Genomic DNA, 27,037 nt, shown 5'->3' with positions numbered 1-27,037 from the left:
GCCGGATTGCCCACAGAAAACAGATTATCCGCAGACCAGTAAGAAATCGAGGTCGGCAGATTCTCAACAGACCAGCAAGAAAACCAAACAAAAGGATCCTTGCTTCAAATGCGGAAAAATAGGACACTGGATTAGTGAGTGTCCAGAAGAACAAGCGGAGATAGATGCGATGATTGGGTCCGTACCTGGCTCAAAACCCCCTGTGAAGAGAGAATACACACCGTTAGAGATGTGGAATCCGCCCGCACCTACTGAAGAACGGCCAAAAAAGCAGAAGAAACTCAGCAGAAAGTAATGGACTGTGCTTGAACTGTTATGCTTATTGAACTGTTTTTTATGCTTATTGAACTGTTTTTATGCTTATTGAACTGTTTTGCATTGTTCTATGCTTGTACCATTGTTCTTTAATAAACATGTCAACTTAAAACCTTGTGTTATTCTTTTAGATTTAATACACAGGATTTCACTGGATTTTATTTTCAGAAAAATAGCAGGAACTCATTCCAGGAACTCAAAGCGAAAGTACCGCATGCTAAAATTAGACCAGCGGCCATAGGCCAGCCTATTCACCGGGTCCTGCAACCCCTGCTGGGGTTGACCCCGTCCTAGATATTGAACCACTCCGTTGACCCCGACACCGCTTGACCAATCAAAAGCCGCCCTTGCTTGACCTCATTTGCATAAAAAGTGCACTCAGTTGAACTCCCTATCGGGAGGCGTTATACTACTAGTAACATCCCAGTCAGTTGTATATTCATATAATTTATCTTAAATATTTTGAAGTTCGTATGTATTTTCAGCAAAAATGACCATATCATCCGTAGACATCAAAACATACAAGTTTAATTCTCGCAAATGTAATGGCACAATATCGTGTTTTAAAAATTCTACTTCAAAATCATTCACATATAACAAAATAAAAAGGATGGGGAATAATACTTCTTCTTGTTCTACGTTACTTCTTAAAAAATCTTACACCATACCTGCAGATTTAACACTAGATTTTATGCTTTGATACATATCCCGGATGCGTTCTAATTTACCTCTAATACCATACGTACCGAGCCTTTTCCATAATGTAAATCGATCAACAGTGTCAAATGCTTTCTTGAAATCTATGAAACAACATTATAAGCTTTTTTTTTTTTTTTTTTTTTTTTTTTTTTTTTTTTTTTTTTTTACTAGAAAGCGTCATATCAATAACTGAGGATAGACAAAAAATAGCTTCCGCTTTGTGCCATCTGATTTTCAATTTTTTTCATACCGTACATGTCACTGGTGCGACTTTTATTATTAGCTTCCGTTAGCTAACGTTTCATTAGGTATATTTCTGTTGTCTTGTACTTTACAAATTTTACTGCACAGACAAAAAATTCAATCTATTGCAATAGATTGATTTCTATGCCCGTTTCCTCTCTCTAAAACAGGTATGCATATGGCTAAAAGCTGGGCCTGGTACATCAAGAAGTTCAAATTTCTCGTTATACCTCTTGGTGTATTCGATCATGCAGGTATATTGTGCGAAATTTCCACTTCCAATGAAATCTGAAAACTCGATGCAGCTAGCGATAGCTATTTTTAGAAATTGAAAGAAACTCACAAAAACACCCTCCCCCAAACCCGAAACAGACAAAACCCACCCAGATCTGTATCATATATACTACATGTACAGCGACTATGTCTCATCGATCGATTGTGTCTAGATCAACACATACCGGAACTCAAGAAAATTCGAATATTCTTAAATCTACGAAATAAAAAATCTTGGGTGTTTATCTTTCTTATACCTATTTAATCTCTAAATTAACAAAATCACATAAAGCAAAGAATTATGAAATCGACCAGAATCAAGTCTTGACAAAAACAAGGAGTATTCTGACGACGATGTCTATTAAACCATCGGAGATCTTTAACATGAAGTACATCTTTCGTAGTTTATTTTCTATGAATAAGATTTTAATATGTTGAAGGTGCTATTGATAGAACGAGCGCAACTAGATACACGTAAATCCAGTTATAAAAATACTATTACATTGTATGTATACGAGAGCTGTTAGATATGTAATACGCATTGTATACGATATCTAAAAAACATTCGACTCAAATAGTGAAATAAACATTACATCCCTTCAAAGTATCATACGTGGTTTGAAAAAAACATAATTTCAATCTCTGAATCCATTTCTGAAATGCGCTGATTTAGACCTCTGAGGCACTGACTTATGGCTGAACCAAGGCCTTGTCGGGACTTGTAACGACGACCAGATAAGAAAGGTTTATGTTTTGGAAAAAGGAAAAAGTCGCATCTGGAGAGTATGGTGGGTGTGGCGAGACGGTAACCTTCTCCCGACTTCAAAACTTGCTTCACAAGCTCAGATGTATGTGATGGAAAATTATCATAAAGTAGACGAACATGCCTAAATCCTGACACAGGGCGTCGTTTATGATAATATTTCTTGAGCTTTTTTAGTATAACATCTCGGTAATACCGACCTGTAACACTCTTTTCCTTCGGTACCGGAAGTTGTACGGCTATACCATCACATGAGAAGAATATGCAATAAAGAACCGTCTTTGTGCTTATGGTTCTTTTCGCAACTACGGACCTTCTACCGTGTTTAGTAAAAATAGTTAGCCATATTTTGTTTCCAATTTTTCTTACTGGTTCGAAATAGTAAATCCATGTTTCGTCACCGGTAACAAAGTTTGCAAATTGTCTTTGATTGAATTTGGGAAACATTTGAGCAATTGCTCAGCAGTTTGTACTCGTACCCGTTTTTAGTCATCTGTCAATATATGCGGTATCCATCTGGCAGAAATCTTTCGTAATTTCAAAATACATTTCGAAATGAAATGTACCCGAAATAGCGATGTGCCAATAGCTTTGGCAATATCATGAATCGTGTATCTGCCATCCCTTTCAATGATTTCCCTGACTTTTGAGACCCTTGCCTGTTACAGTCACTGGTCGGCCAGAGTTTGCTGCATCTTTGGCGGACTCTGTGCCAGTCAGAAATTCTTTCTCCACCTACGAACTGTCTCATAAGATACCTTATCAGACCCATAAACTTCCCCTAATTCAGTAAAAATCTGCATTACCGAATGACCGAGTTTTGTGCGAAGTTATATATAAGCTCTAATTTCTTCAATATTCTCTACCCGTTTCCCAACAATTTTTACAACAGTGGTCAAATACTGGCTCTATTGAAATGACTATAAGTTTAAAAATATGCAGAGCTGAAGTTTCGTGTTTATACCGTTGGAAAGGTATTGAAACGAGCTATTCAAGAGTATCATCATCCACAACATCGTGCAAAGCGTTATCGCACTGTGGTACAAATACACATTACATATCGAACAACCCTCGGATCTGACATAAACAAATTGCAGTACAAAGGCAAATGTTTACATCATACTCCGTACAACCACAGAATTAAGTTTAGGCCGGCCCTTTCATGGTGATTGATTAAGTAGCGATCAGTGATGCCTGGTTGGAGATTGGGGACATCTGGGATTAGCATTGTCCAGTGTATTTTCCCTTACCTATTAGAAATACATAACGAACGACTGACCATGGACAATGGGCAGGCTTCAATGTTAACCAGGAAGTATTGAATATCCTGCCAGGCACCATAGACCTACTTATCATTATTAGACCACATATTTAATCTTCGTTAAATTTGAATAGAGGGTTTTTAAAAGTTCGACTATATAACACTATATATTTATTAAAGAGTTTCCCCCAGTAAAGTTAGATTCATAATGACTAATCTTGACACAGAGTATCTGAACTACAGCTTGGATGAAGATAGATGATTTCAAATGCAAATAATGCAAGGACCATACCTTCTGAATGGAGGATGTTTATTGAAAATGCATATAATTATATTTTCTGCAGTGTAATGAAAATTAACACCTTTGCTTGCCAAACGTTTCTGATGCGCTACTCTCCTTACAAATGTGTGATGTAGAAATCTGGAAAACGGAAAATAAACAGGAATTCTCAGTTTGGATTTTTCAAGCATTCGGTTCATACATGATATGCAAGAGCAAATCTCATTCATCCTTGACCTGTCCTAGCAAATTATCGCAAACAAAAGGTTCCCAGTCTAGTCTCTCAGGTAATGAACGTAACAACGAAAACGACTAGCAAATACAAAAAAGTCACTGTGCTCCACAATCAACATTGATCAGTTAAGTCAGGAACTTAGTCAACATGAAGACCCATCGTTTGTTAGCTATTTAATAAATGGATTCACTTTTGGATTTGATACAAAAATTCAGGAGACCAATTTAAAGACTCGAGAATGTAGGAATATTCATTCAGTCTTGCATAATAAGGAAGCTGTGGATGAATTATTAGACAAAGAGAAAGCCAAAGGTTATATTTTGGGACCTTTTCACAAACCTCCTTTCAGAAATTACCGAGTTTCGCCAACAAGAATGGCTGAAGGGAAATATTCCAAAAAAAGAAAAGATTGATAGTAGATTTGTCATCACGTCATAACAATAACATGCATCCTAGTGTCAATGAGCTCATTGATAAAAATCAGTGTTGTCTATGGTATTTACATCGCTTGTTATATATTCTATGGAGAAACACATATTACACGTATTATCATAATCGCCTAGCATTCGGTTGCAGATCTAATCCAAAGATATTCGATAAATTCTCACAAGCTATATGCTGGATAGCACAACACAATTATGGCATAGAATTTATTTTGCATCTTTTGGACGATTTTCTTACATTATCCAGCAGATAGAACAATGGCTCTCTTAACAATGATATTCATCCGACTGAATGTTCCCATTGCTGAGCACAAAAGTCATGGTCTTGGTACTGTCATGGAATGTTTACATGTAGTTTTAGACTCAAAACAAATGCAAACTAAACTTCCTGCTGGATTAGATATGTTGCAAGAATTCAGGAAAAAGAGAAGTTGTACAAAACGAGAACGTTTACAAGTTTTAGGACAACTGAACTTTGCATCTCGTGTTATTAAACAAGGCAGGTCTTTTGTGTCATATATAATCAAACTATCTGCCTCGGTTCGTGAATTACATCATCATATTCATTTAAATAATGAATGTCAATAAGATATCAGAATGTGGAATGTTTTTCTTGAACAATGGAATGGGGTGTCATTCTTCTACAATATCGTGAGGACTCCCGTCGTAGATATGCACTTATATACAGATGCGTCTTCCAGGATTGGTTATGGAGGGTTTTTAAAAGGACAATGGTGCTGTGATGTCATGGATAGAACTTTACCCAATCGTGGTAGCTGCTATGTTATGGGGACACCTATGGTCCTAAAAAATTATATATTCCATTGTAACAACAAAACTACTGTACATATTATCCAAAAAGGACGATCTAAAGTTTTGCCCATCATGCAACTAATGAGACGCTTAACATGGTGTTCTGTGAAGCATAATTTCTGTATTTATGCTGAACATGTACCTAGTAAGACTAATGTGATTGTAAATGTATTGTCTCATTTGCAGATACAAAAGTTGAAAACATTAGCACCTCATGCAGACCGTCAACAACATCCCACACTTGCGTTGGAAGAGGTTCTGTGGAAGACCACAACATAATGATGGACTTAATGTCTGGCTCAATACGTAACCGGATATCAAACATATAAAAGATTCAGACTTACGAAGAATATGGATCAAAGTGTTACGGAATCTACATTGGTGCAGTTTGTGGTGTATTGTCAGGACTCTTTGAAATTGTCTTTTCAAACTATCAAATTAGATCTGTGTGGCATACGTCATCATCTGACATTGAGGGGAGATACTAATCCATTTGTATCACCCGACAATCAATTATCACGGTTGCATTTGCTGTTAAGTGGAATTAAAAGACAGAATCAGACAGCCAACTTAGAAAAACAACCTATCACTTCTGAAATCCTTCAAGACATTTGTAAGGCACTGCAGAATGGTGTATTTTCGAAATATAATGATTTATTGATGACCACTGTGTGTATTGTCGCTTTCTTCGGTTTCCCTAGGTATGCTGAATTTACTTGTAAATCATTTGAACCATCTGTGAATTTGTGCTTAAGTGATATTCACTTCGGTGAGCAAGATGTCATTTTGAAATTAAAACAGTCAAAAACCGACCCATTCAGGAAAGGAAGCGATTCAAATTATTTAGCAATAAATCAGAGTTGTGTCCAGTTCAACAGTTACAAAATTATCTACAAATAAGAAACCGGAAATTCAACAATATTATGTACGTTAGTACCACTATTTCTCCTGGAAAATGGTTGTCCATGTCCTCTGAATAGATCCACATTTTTGACAATGCTGAGACAAGTGTTACACCAAACAAGTCATAGGGATACCGTTATAACTGGTCATTCATTCCGCATTGGTGCCACAGCCTCCACAGCGAAATCTTGTATTGAAAGTTTTGGGCAGATGGCGACCCGACTCGTACGTACGGTATATTAAAACGCCAGATTCAACTATTCAGCAAGCTCAACAGTCCATGATTATGAACACATAATGTATCTTGCAGATAATTCAGACATGACAATCGGATATGTATTATGTTTAGTTAGTCATATTGTAACTTTAGTACATGTATAACAGGTTATGTATATACAGTGTAGCTTACTCCTCCTTGACACCTGATCCCACCTCTGGTGTGTCCAGGGGTCCGTGTTTGCCCAACTCTCTATTTCGTATTGCTTATAGGAGTTATGAGATTGATCACTGTTCGTTATTTTCACCTTTCATAGATAGCATTTGTAGTATGCTCATATCTATGATTTTATATCGCTATCACATTTAGTTTATGATTATTAGATGTTATACTTTATGACATCACCCTTTAACATACAATATATTTGGATGGAAGGAATACTACAAGATACCCTGTACATTATATATAATTTTGTTCTTCAAATATGTCATTGTATGTGTCTATAGCATTGTTTCATATGTGTATTACCATGGCGACCATATCCTACCTTAATGGGGTACTCAGTCATTTACCATTTCATTCCTGGCATCAGTCACTCAATTTCATTCCTGAGTTTGGACATAAATTCACATTTTATTTAATTCCCATTAAGCTATCCTAATCAGCTGATAATCTATCGTGTTCAAATTGAGCAGAGTTTACAATGTGACGGTACACTACCACGTAGATCTTCCAACTCTGTACATGGCTCGCTGGGTTTGACAATTATCGTCGTGTTGATGTACCATACATCGGAAAGCTTCCACCACGCTGATGCTTCAACTCAGAAAGTTGTTTCTTGATCTAGTAGTGACAGAGCCAGTGTAAAGCCAAAATTGCATTGTTTAGATATGTGTCATAGCAGGTGTGGCACGATAAAGATCCCTCCCTACTCAAAGGCCGTAAGCGTCGAGCATAGGCCTGCAACCCTTCACCGGCAATGGTAACGTCTCCATGTGAGTGAAACATTCTCGAGATGGACGTTAAACAATACACAACCAACCACTCCACATTCCAATGGCTTACGTACAACAATTTAATGGCCCAAGCTTACACTGACCGTCTAATGAGAATTTGTTTGTAAATAGGTGCTAACGACAGCACGCTTCGTCAAACAAGTGGTATATAAAAGGCGTGCGCGGGTGTCGTACCGCTATTTAACTGTTTCATTGCAGACAAGCGACATTGTTTATACGTCGTACGTATGATTTAAATGATCACAACAAACAGCAAACATTAATCCACACGAAATCGAATTCATCACAAAAACAACGAAAATTTTCCCCAACAAAAGTGAATACGTTTTCAGTATTCTGTTTACTTCTATGAAGTATGGAAAGTCGAATGATTTGTTTTCGTTGCGCAGTTAAAATTTATTGATACGAAATCATATGCATGTAGTAAATTTATGTAAAAAACAAAATGCATGCTTGTTTGTTGCATGTATATATTATTTGTTGGCTTTTTTACGTCACAATAGGGGAATTTTCACTGTATACAGACATCAGAATCTGTAAGTGAAGTAAACAAATTTTGACCTATGCATGACTCTAAAGACAGAAGCATAGAGGAGGATTTGTTATGGTGTCAATGCTTACCGCAACAAGGTTTGATGCAGGGCGTGTATAGCAATCCAATTTAACATAGATGTACACATATGTTAATTTCAACAGTATTTTATTATGAATAACATAATAAGGATTAGGCAGCAGGCAATGCCTATATAAGCCTTTTCCTTTAAGGTACAAGGTAAAGTCCACATAATTATACCCATAAGAAATTACAATATAGGTATGAAGTAAAAGGATAATAAGTCATTCCAAATATAATGGTTATATAAGGAGTGTGATTGCTTGATATGAATAATAAGCTAACAAAATAGAAATGTGGGGTGGTTAATGGGAACTAAACGGCATACAAAAGACAAAAAAGGAAATCTAATAAAAATAGTGAAAGAAAAACACATAAGTACAACAGAGCAGGAGGGGAAAAACATTGAGAGTACCAACTCAACAGGATAAGAACAATAATTGAATTTATCAAAATTCGCATGATATTAAATTAAAGTACTTAAGAGTTTACTACTGTAAATCAAAGTTTGTAGTTTACTGTATCCTGCTAGTAAAGGAGACATCAAAACTCTCTTTAACATCACCAGACAGCTGAGTGGTAAACCACCGACTACCAATACACCAGTAAAAGATAAAAACGGAAATGTAATAACCAAGATTGAAGAACAACTTAAGAGATGGAAAGAACATTTTCAGGAAGTACTAAATAGACCACCACCGACAAATCCACCTGATATAGAAGCGGGGCAACCACTAGATATAAATATTGAAGAAGTTACAAGAGATGAAATAGATAGAGCAATAAAACATCTTAAAAATGGGAAATCAGGAGGAGTTGATAACATTCCACCAGAGGCAATTAAAGCCATGGACTATATGTCAGTCGAGGCCCTTCACCGCCTGATAAACAGAATCTGGATGGAAGAACAAATTCCAGATGATTGGCGAAAAGGACTCCTTATTAAACTTCCAAAGAAAGGTGACCTTTCCTCATGTAACAACTGGAGAGGGATCACCCTGTTATCCATTCCAAGCAAAATCCTATGTTATGTCATACTCTATCGAATTAAAGCAAAATTAGACAAAATGCTTAGAGATGAACAAGCAGGATTTAGACAAGAGCGTTCCTGTGTAGACCAGATAGCCACCTTAAGAATCATAGTAGAACAGACAATTGAATGGCAAACATCTCTTTATATGATCTTTGTAGACTTCGAAAAGGCTTTTGACAGTATCGACCACCAGGTACTGTGGGATATTCTCAAACACTATGGCATACCTCATAAAATCATCTCTGTCATTCAACAGCTTTATGATGGATATAACTGCCAAATAGTTCATGATGGAAACCTGACCGATCCGTTTGATGTCACTACCGGTGTAAGGCAAGGCTGTCTCCTGTCCCCTCTCCTATTCTTCATGGTTATAGACTGGGTAACTAAAACAGCATATAAAAACCCAAAAGGTATACAGTGGACATTACAAAACCGCCTGGAAGATCTTGACTTTGCCGACGATATATGTATGCTATCACATAGATTTCAGGACGCAAAAAAACAGACCATCAGTCTTGAATCAACAGCAAGACAAACAGGCCTTCTAATCAATCCAGTAAAGACAAAGATAATGACAATAAACACTGCTCAGACAGAGAAACTACAAATAAGACACAAAGAAGTAGAAAATATAGAAGAATTCACATACCTGGGCAGTATCATCAGCACTACAGGTGGAACCGACGAAGACATAAAAGCTCGGAAAAGGAAAGCTCAACAAGCCTTTGCTATGCTAAAACCAGTTTGGAGAAACACCACCTTGAGAACTAGTACCAAACTAAGGCTTTTCAACTCTAATGTCAAATCTGTCCTTCTCTATGGGTCCGAAACTTGGAGAGAAACATCAGCATCCATCAAGACACTCCAAGTCTTCTTAAACCGCTGCCTAAGAATCATCCTTGGTGTGAGATGGCCAGATACGATTAACAACAAAGAACTGTGGAAAAGAACCAAACAAGAACCAATTGAGATAACAATTAGAACAAGAAGATGGAAGTGGATTGGACACACATTAAGAAAACCTAACACCAGCATAACTAAACAAGCTCTAGAATGGAATCCACAAGGCAAACGTAAGAGGGGCAGACCGAAAAACACTTGGCGTAGAGGGATCAATGCAGAGTTACAGGCCATCAATAAAACATGGGGAGAAACCAAAAAAATAGCCCAAGACAGAAAAAAGTGGAAAGCTACTGTGGTTGCCCTATGTCCCCCATGGGACGAAGTGGATTAAGTAAGTAAGTGTATCCTGCTAGAGTAACACGAAACTCGGAGAGCCATGAACGTGCCGAACCAACTAGTGTCAATGGAAGTAACAAAATATCAACAAAAGCAAACCATTTCAAGCATAACATTGATTTACCAAGATTTAAATCGACAGTCAACAAAGTTGAATCATTTGTCTATTCTTCGTCGGTGAATGGACGTTTGTACCAAATATCGAAGTAAATGTGCAGGTGCTTGTCGCACAAACAATTAGTGGCATACCATTGTATCGTACCAATAGTGTTCGATGTCTTTGTTGCGAATATCTATGAGTTAAATCTTGCAGGAATTTGTTTCTTAATTGACTCAAAGTGGTACATTGTATCAAATCGTAACTGGGTATATAGACCGAACCAGGAAGTGAAATCTTTATTTAAACAAGTGAAAAGTTTTTCACACTTCATTCGCTAGGAACCAAGTCAATCGGCATGTGTCGCAGTGTTTTTCTTTTCTTTCTTATTTTCGGCTGCACGGTTTCAAAACCAGGTAAGAAATATAGATTCATGTGCTCTACATGCATGGGATATTTCACAATTTGAAAATTGTGTTACTAGCAGTTGATTTGAAATTTACAAACGCAGTAGAATAGTAGTAGTTTATCTATTTACAGTGACACGTGTATATTCACAAACATTATGTAGTAGTAGTAGTAGTTTATTTATTTATAGTGACATGTGTATATTCACAAACATTATGTTAACAGACAGTGTAAACATAAATCAAACACCCGGCCCATCGGGCCTATTGTGCCTATATGCCACTTTAAACACAAAACTTAAATGCAGTACATAAAGAAAAAAAGATAATAGTATGAGTATTCTATAAAAGAAAAATTCAGCTTTTATATTCAACTTTGCAAAGACTCTTTTAATGTTCTCTTTGAAAAATTTAGGAATTAAATGGTCAATTATGTTATAACAAGAGGCCCAGGGGCCTTATAGGTCACCTGAGTATCATGTAACAACCTTCCAATGTTTGAATTAGGTTTGTGTTTAAATATAAGAATTTTACTTAATAGCTATGTGGTCATGAAGTACATGTGTCATTTTTATGTTCAATCAATAATCCTTTTTAAAAAACCTAGGTCTGAGACATCATAAAGAAAAGGGTTATTTACTCCTTAGATAAAACCAATATACATAATAATTTCATGTCTGTCAAGCAAAGGGTTCTTAAAGTATTGAGTAGTTGTATATATTCCTATTATTCAGTTTACCCTTGTCTTTGTGATTTTATTAGCTACAATGGTCATCTTCTCCGAAAGGAACCAGTGCATCAAGTCTGACCTCTGTCGAGCAAAGGGTACTCAAGATATTTTTAAGGGTGTAGATCTTTGTATTTTTAGTTCGATTTTTAACCTTTGATCTGATGACCGCAAAATCAACAGGGCCATTTACTCTACAAGGTAACCAGCGTATCAAGTTTGATGTCTTTCAAGGAAATGGTTCTCAGGATATTGAATGGACAAGATTTGCCAATTTTTTTTTCCAACACAAAGAAATAAAATGCATTTTCACTATATGATCAATAGAGCCCCACCCTAACACACCAGAACCCCTGATCCAGGGGCCATGAATTTCATAATTTTTAAAGAGGCATCCTTGCTCATCATTACCATGCTATTAGTTTGTCTACTTAATACCCAGAGACAGAGAAGAAGATTTTCAAAGAATTTCTACATTTTCACGATATGACCAATAGAGCCCCACCCTAACACAAGAACCCCTGCCCCAGGGGCCATGAATTTTACAATTTTGGTAGAGGGCTCAACGCTCATTATAATTATGCCCACAGTTTGGCTTCTTGATGTCCAGGAGTAAAGAAGAAGATTTTTTAAAATTACACTCATTTTGATGGTTTTTGCCCCACCCCTCAGGCCCCAGGGGGGCAGGGACCACAAATTTCACAATTGTTGTTCCCCTCCACCCACAGATGCTATATGCCAAAATTGGTTGAAATTGGTTCAGGGGTTTCAGAGAAGAAGCTGAAAATGTTCAAATGTTAACGCACGACGCACGACGAACGACGACGGACAAAATCAGATAGCAATAGGTCACCTGAATGATTCAGGTGACCTAAAAATGGGAATGTATAACTTTCCAATGGAATTGCATGCATGATCAGGTCAGACAAAGTAATTGCAAATCTCAAAACAGAACGAAATAAGTAATGCACACACAGTAGAGCTATTCATATTCTCCTAGCTTCGTTACAAGGACATCGTGAGTGAAATTTAGGGTATATATTTGCGTACTTTGGTGGTTTTTAACGACTTGACATTTTTATTGTCGCATAGTACAATAAAAGTGAAATCAGATCCGATGTGTTCCGCATTGTGCTTTACACGACGTGTACCTGCACTGATGTCAATTTCTTCATCATCCTTATATTACAGGGATAGACATTGCCTTTTCATCTCACTTGCCTTTCGGGCAAGTAAATTCGAAGTTTTACTTGTCCGAATGAAAAAACATAGAACTATTTTAGATTCTAATTATCTCCCTATGTCAATCTACGAACAATTAAGTTTTCCCTTCTTTAGAATATCTTTCTCTGTTTCAAGTTTGGCCTTCTTTCCCAATGTAAGAGGTTATACCTGTGAATTTTGCCATACAAGTTGTATTATTGTAGTTGAATGAAATTGATGAAAAAAATGTCATTAAAAGTTATAGGTGAGAACATTGCAAAACGCAATGTAGGGAAATAGATCTGTTCACCACAAAATAACGGACCAAGGATGTGACATGAGGCGATCTTTTGATACATGTAATTGATTCAAATGATCAATGTTTTATTTGAATTAAAAAGTTTCAAAAGTGTATCAAATCGGTTTTTATTCAATAAATCAATAAATTATCCATGGATGCTATTAATTCTTTAAATTGTATTACCGGTAAAAAAAATAAAATAAAAAAATAAAAAGTACCGGCAATGACAAGTGTAGCGCTGCATGGCACTTGATACAAATCATACAGCTGTCAGTGATAATTAAACCTGAAAATTAAGAATTTCACGGTGCTTGAATCTCAAGTTTTCTTTTATAATTCAGATTTATTTTTAACATCCCCTTTTTATCGTCTTTCGAGGCGTTTACCTCACTAAAATACTTTGGGAGACGGCTGTGAAGCACCTAAAATATGCTGTACGTCGGATAATTTAGGTAAATGAAAAGACTCACCGATAGGATAAGATACGGTACAATCTATTAGAATGGGTCTTCGCTATAATCTGACGATTCAGTAAAGAAAACAACAATATATGGTGTTGGACTTTACTTTCTAATATTTGATATTCATGAAGCTTAACACAATTATTATGATAATCACATTTCCTACTGTAAAAATCACTTGCCCCATCGGGCAAAAGTGTATTGAGTTTCATTTGCCTTGGACAATCGGACAACCGTTAATGTCGATCCGTGAATTATTGTACCTCTATATGTATATCAGATAATCACAGCGATTTATAATGATAAAGGGGTCCAAGATGGAATAGAAAACTTCACAAAGGATTTTTGTCCGTGACTATAATTGTTTCACAAAACTTTCTAGGTCAAAAAATGAGAAAAACAAGTTTTTCAGCACGTACGAAAAAGTAGTATGCATGACTAATATTTGGTATCATTATATGTATATATATGATATTTCACGGTTGCTTTATTTCAGGTTTATTTCCCGATACCCCCTACTTGTTTTGGACACCTAAAACAAATCAGCTATTTTACCATAATAACACAGAAAACTGGATCCATATCAACGAACCTCCGAACATATTTAGCTTTACGTACGGGACTACAAAACATAAGCATATTGGCTGTTCGTATGATTTTGGGAAAGGTTTCTTGCTATCTAGTGACAATCATGCAAATACACTTGCCCTTTTGGGCGAGACAAGCAGTGGTAGAACTCAAGGAACTTTCTTCCATTTCGGAACCTCTTCCGGTGTTGGTCACGTGGCTGTGGACTGGATTAGTAGTAACGTTTACTGGACGGACGGTTTATTTGGCTGGATAGGACTGCAAACTCTACCTAGAAGTATAGAAACTATACAGCCTAACAAAAAATTCAGGGTAGTAGTTGATAAGTTCCTGGATGTTCCGTCAGGCATTGCAGTGCATGCCAATAAAAGGTAATCAAATATTCAACAGTTTAAAATTGACTTGAATATGGCAACCATTGACAATGGAGTATCTTTAAAGTATGTATAAATTTACAAGTTTTGTATGATCGACCTATATACCAAAGTGTTCTAACACTAGTGTCTTTTAACGAACCTTGCTGTTCCTGCCTTTCGCTCTTTCCCCCAAATGATGATTACACATGTATAAAAAGAAAATCATTGGTAGTCAATGGGATTCACACCAGATTGCTGATACAAATTATTTACTGTTTCTAATTACTTCGCCTCTATCTCACGATAATAATCATGTATGCTGGACACGAAGCAGACTACTGATTCAAAGAATTAACATTTTTCAGATTCCTGTTTTGGACAGACAAAGGGGTAGAACCAAAATTAGAGCGTGCTTCATTGGACGGCTCCAACAGGAAAGTCCTGATTTGGTCCGGGATTATCAATCCCGTGTCCGTAACCGTTGACGTACGCAACGACATGGTGTACTTCACCGACTCAGCGCGGGAAACCGTGGAAGTTATCGACTTAAATGGGAACTCGAGACGCATTTTATTTTACGAGACGAATTCTCTCTTCTATGGTATAGAAACCTTCAAGGTTAGCGAATTACGCAATTATTCATACATTTCCGATTTTAAGGCTTTACCGACATCTTTAAATAGACATAGCTGTAAGAAACTAACGAAGTCCGCGATACACGTATTTCTTTCAGACCCATTGTCTTATTCTACCCTTATAAACCCCAGATGCTTTTGTCAAACCTGACTGATTTTTTAGTTTGACCCGAACAGTGCACATCTCCGATAGCAATATATTGGGATGAGAACACATGAAATGTTGTTGTAAAATGTCATGCATATGCATGTGCAAAAGGACAATGAATTTATCGAAAATTAGTTTTATGTTCAAACTATTTGGATAATTTAGTCGAAAATGTACAGAAGTTTCTCCTTATCTAAAAATACTCTAAAGCGCTGTACAACATACTAAAATTTACATTTGATAATTAAAAGAAAAACCATAGAATACACAACAAATAATCCTTACACATATAAACATGAATGCAACATTATGTCATAATGGATATAAAGTACAAATCAAGACAATTTAAAGTATAAAATATGATGCAAGCATACAACGTCCTAAATATATAAAAAACAAACAAGCAAAACTACTCAAAGGAATATAAAACACAAATGTGCCCAAAATTCATTAAATTTAACAGTACATAGCTATTTAAAGGTTATAGGATTGACAGAAAAGAAGAGTTTTTAACAGACGTTTAAAACATTCAAGATTTTTGGCGTTTCTGACCTTAAACATTTATATAAAGGGTCCGGCACACACTGTCACCGATTTTTTTTCAAATTTGGCACATCGACTTAATCTGGCACAAGTAATGTAAAACCATCATAATTTGGTTGCTATACAACTCCATTGCCATGATAACACGTGCATGTCATTCGGGTCACAAAAGAGTCAATCTTTACATGCATTTTGAGCTTGGATATTGAAATAATCTATAGACCCTATAACAACCTACAAACCGTGTAGTCTTTTACACAGTCTGTAGTAGATCTACATTAGGTTTTTTCAAACAATACATTTCGTTTTGTATGCTTGAAATCTACTTAATGTCTTCTGTTTCCTTTTCTTGTTTTTCCGCCTTTTTATATACATGTTCGCACTTGCGTGCAGACATCCGCAGTAAACATGATAAAAGATATGTAGCACTAAGAAAACACATCGAACGCGGATAACTATTTAGCTGGGCCTGCTGCAATGGAGAGGAGATGTGCACTATAGGCCAAAATATTTTGTTTAATCAAAAAAGATTACAATGTACAATGATAAATTCTGTTTGCATTCGGACGGTAAACACACCGTCACTCCATTATACAGACCGCGGCACACCAAGTCAGTGCCGGTCAGCTGTATTCAATCAGGAAATAAGGAAAGTGGATTTCTTTTTCAATCAGTAGGCTAGAATAATACAGATAATATAAAGTTTACTAGTTGGAGTCCCTGGTGCTTGTGGTTCATTATAATGAGAGAGAGAGAGAGAGAGAGAGAGAGAGAGAGAGAGAGAGAGAGAGAGATTTTGAGAGATTTTATTAGTTACGAAAAGTAGGCATTGTAGATTTTCTAATTAGATATTGAGAAATCACTAGTTACCGAAGATTTGACAGCTTGCAGACAATACTAAAATGTATAGAAAGGAATGAATAAACAAAATAACAGTACCTACGATTAATAACAAATAGCATGCAATCTTAAAATTATAACAGTAACTACAATTGTAACAAATAACATGCAATCTTAAAATTGTAGACCTGCAACAGCCGGGGGTGCAACCTTCATTTGAAACACTCGAAAAGTTTACTATCCCTTAAATTTCAGCATTTAAGCTTTTTCTTTGGTGTGTATGATGAATTTACCGATCAAAATCCTTTAAAACTAAATTCACACCCTCTGAGAAATCGTATGTATTGCATGTAACACCCCAATGCCGAAAACCCTGGTTACAGACCTTGGGGTCCCAACTGCGAATAGACCTATCAAAAATAGACAGTGAAGAGAGGGAATAATTTAAGGGATTTCTCCGATTTTATCGGGTAGGGTTTGAGGTTGTAGCAATTAAAAATTAAATACCGAGTAAAGGCAAATAAGTTTATATTTAGAAAGTGAAGTCAGTGACTGGTTTAGGGGATTCCCCAAGGCATAAGTTGCGTAATCTCATCATTTAAACTCTTTGTGAAGGATACGGTTTAGAAAATGAGATACAGTCTTTAGAATTTAATGAGGCGCAACAAAGTATAACGAGAAAGAAAATAAAATACACTTTTTATATATAAGTATGTAAGTAAATAATTTTATTTATTATAGTGGCATGTGTACATATATTCATACATCCAATTTCATCACAATATACAAATCAATAAACACCCGGCCCGTCGGGCCAATATGCCACTTTAAACGTTGATATAATAATACATAATGCAAATAATTGCGCATAATAACATTTTCTATAATTGTGTATACATGTATAATAAGTATATAATGTATAAATAGCTCAGTTGTTGATTTTTCCAAATGTAACAGATTGTCTAAGAGAAAGGGAGGAGTACAAGTATTTTGCTAATTGTCTTGGGTAGTTTGTAATTAACATTCGAAGAACCTCTACATCTGACATTGACATTTGATCAAATCCCGTGTTTTCAAACAAAGTTGTTCTGAGTTTAGAATACAATGGACAATAGAGTAAAAAATGAATTTCGTCTTCCACACAATTTAATGAACACAATGAGCATATTCTTTCAACAGCAGGTTCCTCATAATATCTTCCCGTCTCTATTCTTAAAGGTAAAATACCACATCTAAACTGCGACATAATTGACCTAAAGTATTTTGGCATATCCAATGTTACATAATTTTCTCGACCAAAGGTTGATTTTATAGACACATAAGTTCGTAATTTAGGTACTTTAAATATTTCATTTTTCCAGATACTTGAGTAATAGTAATGCATTTTTGTTTGAAGAACATTCATGTCTATTAACAATTTTGAGTCAAAATAACTTTCCAGTTCCAAATTTTGCAAAATTTCTTTCAGAGCACTACACCAGTTGTTTCTACATATATCATAATCCATTTCAAACACTTTTCTAGTAATGCGTTCACTGTCAAATAACAATACTCTATTCCAAAATCTTATCATATTAATCCATCGACGATATTGACTGGGTATCCACCCCGTATCTCCATATATTGCCAATAAAGGCGCAAAACGATGTACTCCCAAAAAATATCTAATGGCTCGATTTTGAACATTATTTATTGACTGGAATTTTTTGAATCCCCAAACACTGGACGAATAGTCTACTATAGGTAAAAGGCAAGAGTAAAATAATTTTTCGTAAGCAGTGAATCCAAATTCTTTATTATTGTGTATTGTAGAGATAATTTTTCCAAGTGCCCGTCCTCCAGCTTTAGCAAGATTTTCTGCATTTTTTGTAAAATTTCCAGTGTAAGTAAATATGATTCCAAGATATTTATAGCTATCTACTATTTCTAATGTATTTGTCCCAATAGTGAAGTCAAACTCTGTTCCTTTTGTTCTAGTTTTACGAAAGTGCATACATTTGGATTTTTCAGTATTTATAAGGACTCTCCAATGCCTGCACCAGTTGTGCAGTTTTTGTAACATACATTGTAATTCTTCCAGTGTCTTAGCTATTAAGGCTATATCGTCTGCATATAATAAAACGGACAGCTTTTCATCTGCGATATTTACACCCAAATCCAAAGAGTTTATTTCATGAACAAGGTCATTTGCAAAAATCGAAAATAGAGTTGGAGATAAGTTATCCCCCTGTTTAACACCAGTTTTACAGCTAAACCAGTTTGTAAGTTTTCCATTTACTCGAACGCATGACTCTGAACTTTGGTAAATATTCTTGATCGAGTTATACATTTTACCATTTATATCATTCAACAGAAGTTTATACAGCATCGTGTCTCTATCTACAAATCCAAACACTTCTTTAGATCAATAAATGCAACATACAGATTTTTATTATTCTGAATTAGACTGTTCAAAGTAAATACGTGATCTTCACAGGATCTCCCTCTTTTAAAACCATTTTGTTCATCTGCCAAAATATCATTATTCTCCAAGTAAGTAACAAGCCTTTTATTAATAAATGCACTATAAAGCTTACTGATACAGGATAGGAGACTGATACCTCGATAATTCATTGGCAGGCATTTGTCCTTAAGAATAGGACATATGATAGCTTTCCTCCAGATGGAAGGGATGATACTTGAATCAAATATAAGTTGAAAGAGATTACGTAATGTTTTAATTATCATTGGGAATTTTAGAACACTATATGGAATTTCATCATACCCACTAGCAGATTTAGATTTAGAGTGCAGCACAATATCAGAAATTTCTTCCAGCGATATATCATAATTTAATTCTTCATTGCAGATGAATGATTGAAGTTTCATATTATTTTCCAACCTTGTTTTTTCTAACCTTGAGCTATCGTAATGATCTTGAAAAAAATCGGTATTCACGCTACCGTTATACAAATTTTGGATATATGAGACTGAACTGAGAATGTTTTGAGAATATAAGATACATCTTTAGAATTTAGTGAGAAGCAAATCTTCTGAGGAACTGAAATTCTTTTCCTACGTTCATGAAACACAACTAAAAATACATGTAATTAGACTTTTCAGACAACTTAGTATTGTTTGAGGGAAGGGTGATATATACTTTTAATAATATGCAGACACAACAGAGAAAATGAGATAACGCCAAAACACTATTCTACTGAGAATTATATATGTAAGAAATACAGATTTACAGAAACACTATACATGCCTGATTGTTGTTGATATGAAAATTATTGAGAGATATTTAGAATTTTATATCAATGTACTGTTTCTATAATATGACTGCGTTACAAAGAACAGGCCCCAAGACCATAAACTGAGAACAGACTTAAGTCAAAATTTTGATTACTTATATCTAAAGATTTATCTAGCACATATGTTTAAAAAACTGCAGGTTTATAAAAATAAGATCAAATGCAATCACATACTGAAAATGTCATTTATTTATGAAAATTATTTCAAAAGTTAGGTGGATTTGAAATTTATACTTTTAAAAGTCTATTCTCAGTTTAAGGTCTTGAAGCCGGGGGTAATTTGCAAAACCAGGATTTATTACACATATTGTTGTAAAGTTAAAAGGTCATATCATTTGGACTCCATGTTTCATAAATGAATAACTTGAAAAAATTGAATGAGTCGGCATGTCTTATCAACATTTCATTAGTAAAGTATAATTTGTCCTAGCCGTTATTGCAAATGTGTAATGGTTATCAAATATATTAGCATTAACACTATGTGAATGGGTAAAGTAGGTTTACAAACAATAATGTAATGCAATTCAAAAACCAATTTACACACCTCCATTAAGATAATTAAGTTAATAACAATTAACAAAAACAAAACATTCTAAAAGTTTGAAAGTTTCACATAATATGCATAATTTCTGCAGTAAATCAAGTTAAATTAACTACCATATGAGCCGTTCCTAGCAAAAAGGGCTAAAGTGCTAAAGTGTGAACTATAGAGAACAGTCCCTTAAAGTATTAGAGTAATATTGATTTCGTTAAATTACAGTCAATCAACGATGACAACCAACTCGTGATTGGTGATTGGTAATCTTTACAAGTATGACGTCGTGTTTTTTCAATATGACATCTTTTAAAAAACACTGTTGGATAAGTTAAGGGTCTTTTTTGCTAGGAATGGCTCATATTATATAGTAAATACAAGCATTAAGCCCAAGTAGCATATGGGGTTTTGCACCACACACATCAATGGTGACCCAAGCTACTGCAAGCGAGGACTGCTGTCCCCAAGTACTGAGAATGCACCTGAAGAAGTGCACATATTGTTATACGATATTGTCAAATGCACGTACCATGACACTCCCAGTACTTTGAATTTGCTTCATACTTGGAATTCTAAAAATAACCCACAAGCATACAATATGAAAATTTCCATTGAATACTCCTTTTCCATATCGCTATAACAATTGTGTTGTAATTTTATCTTTTAAAAAAATACCGCAATGGATAGACTCCTTCTTTACAATATAAATACTACATACACATATATTATTACTACAGCATCGACTTTGATCTGATGGTCCCTGCCTGTCAATGAGACGTGATCCAACTCTTCGGATAAATTACTGATAAATTTATCACATACTTCCTTATGCATTTTTAAATCCATATTTATAAGGTAATATATATCCCAAATTAGCAAAAACATAGACATACAGTGAAATTATATTTTGTGTACGCAGTTTCGTTTGTGACACGATCAATATTTTCCACAAAAAAAAACCAACAACAACACCCCCCCCCCGCCAACGTTGCGTTAATGCATTGTGATGTCATCAGTTTCAGGAATCAGAAAAACAATGTGGTGATCCGGAAAATCGGATCATACTCTGTGAAATCCTAATTATCAAAAAAACAAACAAAACATTGATGGATATATGATAAAGCACGATAATCGACCTTATGATGGCTGGTATCAACATTTTCCTGCTGTGAAATTACCATGAAGTCTCTCTCTCTCTCTCTATTCTCTCTCTCTCTCTCTCTCTCTCTCTCTCTCTCTCTCTCTCTCTCTCTCTGCCCTGTTAAAAACATACATATATATGTAACTACCTATATCATCAAGTTTCTGATCATTTTTATGAACCACAAGCACTCCAACCAGTAAACTTTATAAGTCAGCAGGTTACAATGAAACAAGAAATACAACCAGTAAACTTTATATCATAATGATTGATTAATTACAGTAAAATATCTCTATCTCGAAGTCCGTGGGACCTCGAAAAAACTTCGAGATATTCGGGGGTTCGAGATATCCAAAATCAATCTTGGATATATTTTTTGAATGGGGATATTTGATGCATAGTATGGGATTTGCATTCAAAACACCATCTCTGGAATCGAGGGTGTTAGTTCATAATTGACGGGGAACTTTAGCCGTAATTTTGAAAGGCTTCACTAATCACCCAAGCTGTTGAACCATTTATTGCGACCTGGGTCTACTCGGAAGAGGCAAGCGTGGATTAGCGGTCATTAATTATAATTGATATAGCCGCTGGTGTGAATGTGTGACTTAACGACGCCATGTATGGTAAGCAGAGCGGAAAATTGACTGCACTTCGAGATCAACCAGGTGAATTTAGGGTATGGGACCTTGCAAATACTTCGACATAAGCGGAGTATTCGAGATTACCATGTTCGAAATATCAGAAGTTTTCTTAATCATTTATACAGATATTTTACTGTATTTATTGTTTAACGTCCTTCTCGAGAATCTTTTACTCATAGTGCCCGTGAAAGTCTGCAAAATTTAGGCCCATACTCGGTGCTAATGGCGATTGAGCAGGGAGGGTTCTTTATCGTGCTTCACCTGCTGTGACACGGAGCCTCAGGTTTTGAGGTATCGTCCGAAGGATCGGTCCATTTAGTCGCCTCTTCCGACAAGCAAGGTTTACTGAGGTAAATAGGCTGAAAATAAGAAATAAACACAACCAATTTTTATATTATAAGTCAGTAAAGTTTGTCGTAGTCTGTAATAAAGGAAAGAAAACGTGACGGAATGTAAACGGAATTTATCATTGTGCATATATAGTGTTTTTTCTTCAATAAATGGAATAAAGAGTATATCAGTATCTTTGACATACAGTGCACATCTCCTATGAACAGAGAAAACGGAGAATCTGAAAGAAATAAGGCGGACTTCCTCGTTATTTTCTTACAGTTATGTCTATTTAAAGATGTCGATAGATTTTCAAAGTACGCACTTTATTTACCATTCCAACTTGAATATAATTTTGAAGCAATCCAAAACTTTGATTTGCAACAAGAACATCTCCAATATAGCATATTACATAAAACGACTCCTACGTCCACCTGGATTGGCGTATATATGTTTTAATGCATATTAACAGTAAACTTTTGGGATTGTTTACTTTTATTGAGACTTCAGCAGCTGTAGGTGGAACACCACAAACATACCTCAGGGCCGTGACAGTGAGGGTTCTTTAATGTGCCAATACCTGTCGCGACGCAGGACCTCCGTTTTCAAGATCATATCCGAAAGTCCCGTGACTTTTGCTTTTTCTGTGAATGAGTATACCTGTTTTACGTCGTATGTTTGACGCGACTATGGTACGCTCGGGACTCGAACTCACATCCTCACGGTTACGCAGCGAACGATTTACCACTGAATAACCGCGAACAGTAAAAGTTTCATTTGAATTTAATAGCTCATTACTGAGGGAAATCCTGATAGTACTTTATGATATACCCCTACTATATTCGATATTCAACTGATTTATATCGGATTACAAAGCTCTCTCAAGTTGAGGGGTTGTAATTGAAATTCCTTGAAAAAAAAAGAACTTATATAGTGTGTTGAAATGAAACACTGACAACAATCTCCATGATGTAATGGAATGTCTTTCGAGGAGAACAAGCATACTATATATTCTTTATTGCTTAAGACATATGTCTTATCACATCAATTTCATAAATACATGTACATAAAAATGACATTGTATGGCAGTGTACTAATTCAAGCAAGCAACGGAGAATGACTTAAACAAGGTTTTCTCGCAACTTAAGTGCAAGACATAAATATTTCCCTAAATTACAAAGTTCGTGTACATTATGAACACTTAATAATTGTACAAATTTGAAAACAGATGGTTTTTGCCAATAGTACTTTTTGATATATCTATGTCGAAATTCCTCGTAATGAGGGCAAATTAATATAAAGTGGTATTCGTCCTCTATGTCATTTTTACAAAATTTATATACTCTATTTTCTCTAAGTATATTGTTATGGCGGCCTGTTTCAATTTCAAGATTATGACATAGTCTAATTCGACAAATGTGTCTTTTATACATATTAGGTATAGGTTTACAAAGGTAATACTGTAACGAAAAGTGATCAATAACATGTTTGTAAATAATACACTTTGAAGAACAATTAATTTGTTCAACTAAACTTTGAACATACATATCAGTCAACCTCTGTTTTATAATAGGAAAGAAAAGTTTAGAAGTTGCATTCTCCTGATCACACCAAATATATCCTAACCCTATATCGTACAATTTTTGTTTGATGCAATAGGCCCAGTTTTTGCTACAATTTTTCATTCTATCACAGTTGTAATATAATTCATCGTAACAATTTCTAATTATACAATTATCACTATGCAACACTTTAAACCAAAATTTGAACATTCTGAAGAATCGAATGATTTTCATAGGTAACCTCCCAGTTTCAAATTGCACCGAGGCAGAAATTATGTTTTTTCGCACACCTAATCAGATTTTATAAACTCTAACTGTGTCTTTTCTACATCTCTGGCATTATGGCTTCCCCATACCTCACAACCATAATTCAGGGTACTTGCTACATATATGTCAAAAAGTGCCAATAGTGTTTCTGTGTTAAAGCACATATTTTTTACTTTTGATTTTAATGAGAACATAGCTTTTCTACCTTGACAGGCTAATTGTTTTTGCGTAAAATTGTAGTTACCGTTAAACTTAAATAAAACACCAAGGTATACAAATTTATCAACAACTTCAATTGGCTGACCATTCAGATTCCATTTTTCTGTATGTTTGATTTTACCTCCATTCCTAAAAATAACAATTTTTGTTTTATCAACATTAACAGTAAGATCCCACTCAGTTGTATATTCATATAACTCATCTAACATATTTTGAAGCTCATGTACGCTTTCAGCAAAAATGACCATATCATCTGCATACATCAAAACATACAAGTTTAGCTCTCGCAACTGTAATGGCACAATATCGTGTTTTAAAAATTCTACTTCAAAATCATTCACATATAACGAAAAAAGGATAGGAGATAACACTTCTCTTTGTAATAGTCCTACGTTACTTTTAAAAACTTCTGACATCATACCTGCAGATTTAACACTAGATTTCATGCTTTGATACATAACCCGGATAATGCGCAGTAATTTACCTCTAATACCATATGTGCTGAGCTTTTTCCACAATTTAATTCGATCAACAGAGTCAAATGCTTTCTTGAAGTCTATGAAACAACAATATAATCTCTCTTTTTTTTTTTTTTAGAAAGCGTCATATTAATAATTGAGAACAGACAAAAAATAGCTTCTGTTGTACCTACGTGAGGCTGAAACCCAAACTGAGCATCAGTTATTATATCATCGTTGTAAGACCACTGTACAAGTCTTTGGTTTAAAATCGAAGTAAATAACTTACAAAAACAACTCACTAAACTAATACCTCTATAATTGTTGGGATCTGACGTATCACCCTTTTTATGTACTGGAACAATTATGGATTCTGACCATGCATGAGGAAAAATACCTGTTCTAAAAATTCTATTAAACAAATTGTGAATAATAGGCAAAATACAACTCTGAAATTCAATAAAATATTCATTCAAGAGCAAATTAGTTCCATGGGATTTCTCTCGTTTTAATCTTTTAATTGCATCAAGTATTTCTTTTTCACTTATTTCACAATCAAGCTCCTCAAATACAGTTTCATCAATATTGGTAAAGTATTCTTCTGATGGTGTAGGTGCTTGCGATACCAGTTCTTTAAAATGCTCAAAGAAAATAGATGGATCAGAGTTTGGTCTCTTCCTTTTTTTCATTTCAAACTTTGAATAAAATGCCTTAGGATTATGTTTACGTAAGTAGTCCAACATATTTCCCTCTGTCCGTTTGTACTGACGCTTCAGTCTAGCTGATAGGACCTTGTATGCTTTTTTCGACTGTAAAAGTTCCTGATGCGTGCTTCGCGTTTTAGTGCTATTGAACAATTGAAGGTCATTGCGGTACACATAATACTTTCTCTTCAGTTCAGGTGTAACCCACGGTTTGTCAATGGGTGTTCTGCTCGAGTACACATATCTACGTTGGTTACTAGTCGTTCTATTTTTCAATTCAAATAAGGGTGCCATTACGTCAGAAAGTTGAGAAGTAAACAAATCCACCGAAGAATCAATAGTGTCCTGACACTCGACTTCTGGAGTTTCTGCTGCTGAGTGTAAAGTACTGAGACATGTTTGAAGTGCATTTCTTGCCTCATCGAGGCAATCTGATTTCCATCTGAATGTTCTATATGGTGCTGTATGACAATGGTCGCGTGCTTCTGTGTCCTTTGTTTCATTTAAACTATAGGTGCTAATTTGGAGATGAAGTGGTCTGACCATGTAGTAAAACTTGACACAATAAATTTATCTATCAAATCAAAAATGTCTGGGGTAGATATGCAATAGTCGACAAGGCTACACCCTTTTCCTCCCATAAAAGAAAAATCTGTATCCATTTGTACATGTAACTTATGTCGTCCGTTTAAAATTCGAAGTCCACTGGATTTACATAAATTCAGTAGTTTTACACCAAAGTCATTTACAGTATTATCGGGATTTTTTCGTACTGACAAAACACTATCCATTTCGTAAGTAAGTAATTCGGTTACTTCCCTAAGTACAGAGCTATCTAAAATATCATCTCCAATGAAATCGTCTCTGTTCGCGGTTCTAGCATTCATATCACCCATATAACATGATTTTCCCTTCGTTCATATATACTGCAACCTGCTCCTCAAGTTCTTGATAGATTTCACAATCATATAGACGATAAAAGGAAGAATTAGGGGGTGGTAGATACACACAGCCTATATATAAATCTTTCTGTAAGTTAATCACGTGCTTCTTAATTTTTAACCAAATAATTGTATCATACTGATTTTTATCAAAGGATATATGTCGGTGAAGCGTCTTACGGATAAGGATCACAGTCCCTCCTCCCTGTATACTCCGGTTTTTAAGTCTCGGGAAGTAGTAACAATTAAAATTATCCAACTGTCTATCATAGTTTTTTTCTAACCAAC

At 35.3% G+C, this 27,037-nt stretch overlaps 1 protein-coding gene and 1 pseudogene across 1 annotated transcript in view; both read left to right on the top strand.

Moving 5' to 3' along the window:
• Positions 1 to 5,395: 5,395 nt before the first annotated feature.
• On the top strand, positions 5,396 to 8,014 carry LOC130050026 (uncharacterized; annotated as a pseudogene).
• A 2,493-nt stretch (positions 8,015 to 10,507) lies between these two features.
• LOC125658224 (low-density lipoprotein receptor-related protein 4-like) overlaps positions 10,508 to 27,037 on the top strand; it is a 35,459-nt gene continuing 18,929 nt past the window's right edge. Inside the window, exons 1-3 of the mRNA XM_048889389.2 lie at positions 10,508 to 10,862; positions 14,042 to 14,504; positions 14,855 to 15,107. Of these exons, the coding sequence (XP_048745346.2) occupies positions 10,805 to 10,862; positions 14,042 to 14,504; positions 14,855 to 15,107 (774 nt within the window). The 5' untranslated portion in view covers positions 10,508 to 10,804. The remainder of the gene's footprint in view (positions 10,863 to 14,041; positions 14,505 to 14,854; positions 15,108 to 27,037) is intronic.

This window comes from Ostrea edulis, chromosome 9 (genome assembly GCF_947568905.1).
Source record: "Ostrea edulis chromosome 9, xbOstEdul1.1, whole genome shotgun sequence".
Taxonomy (NCBI): Eukaryota; Metazoa; Mollusca; class Bivalvia; order Ostreida; family Ostreidae; genus Ostrea; species Ostrea edulis.
This window is presented reverse-complemented; position numbering and strand designations above follow the sequence as displayed.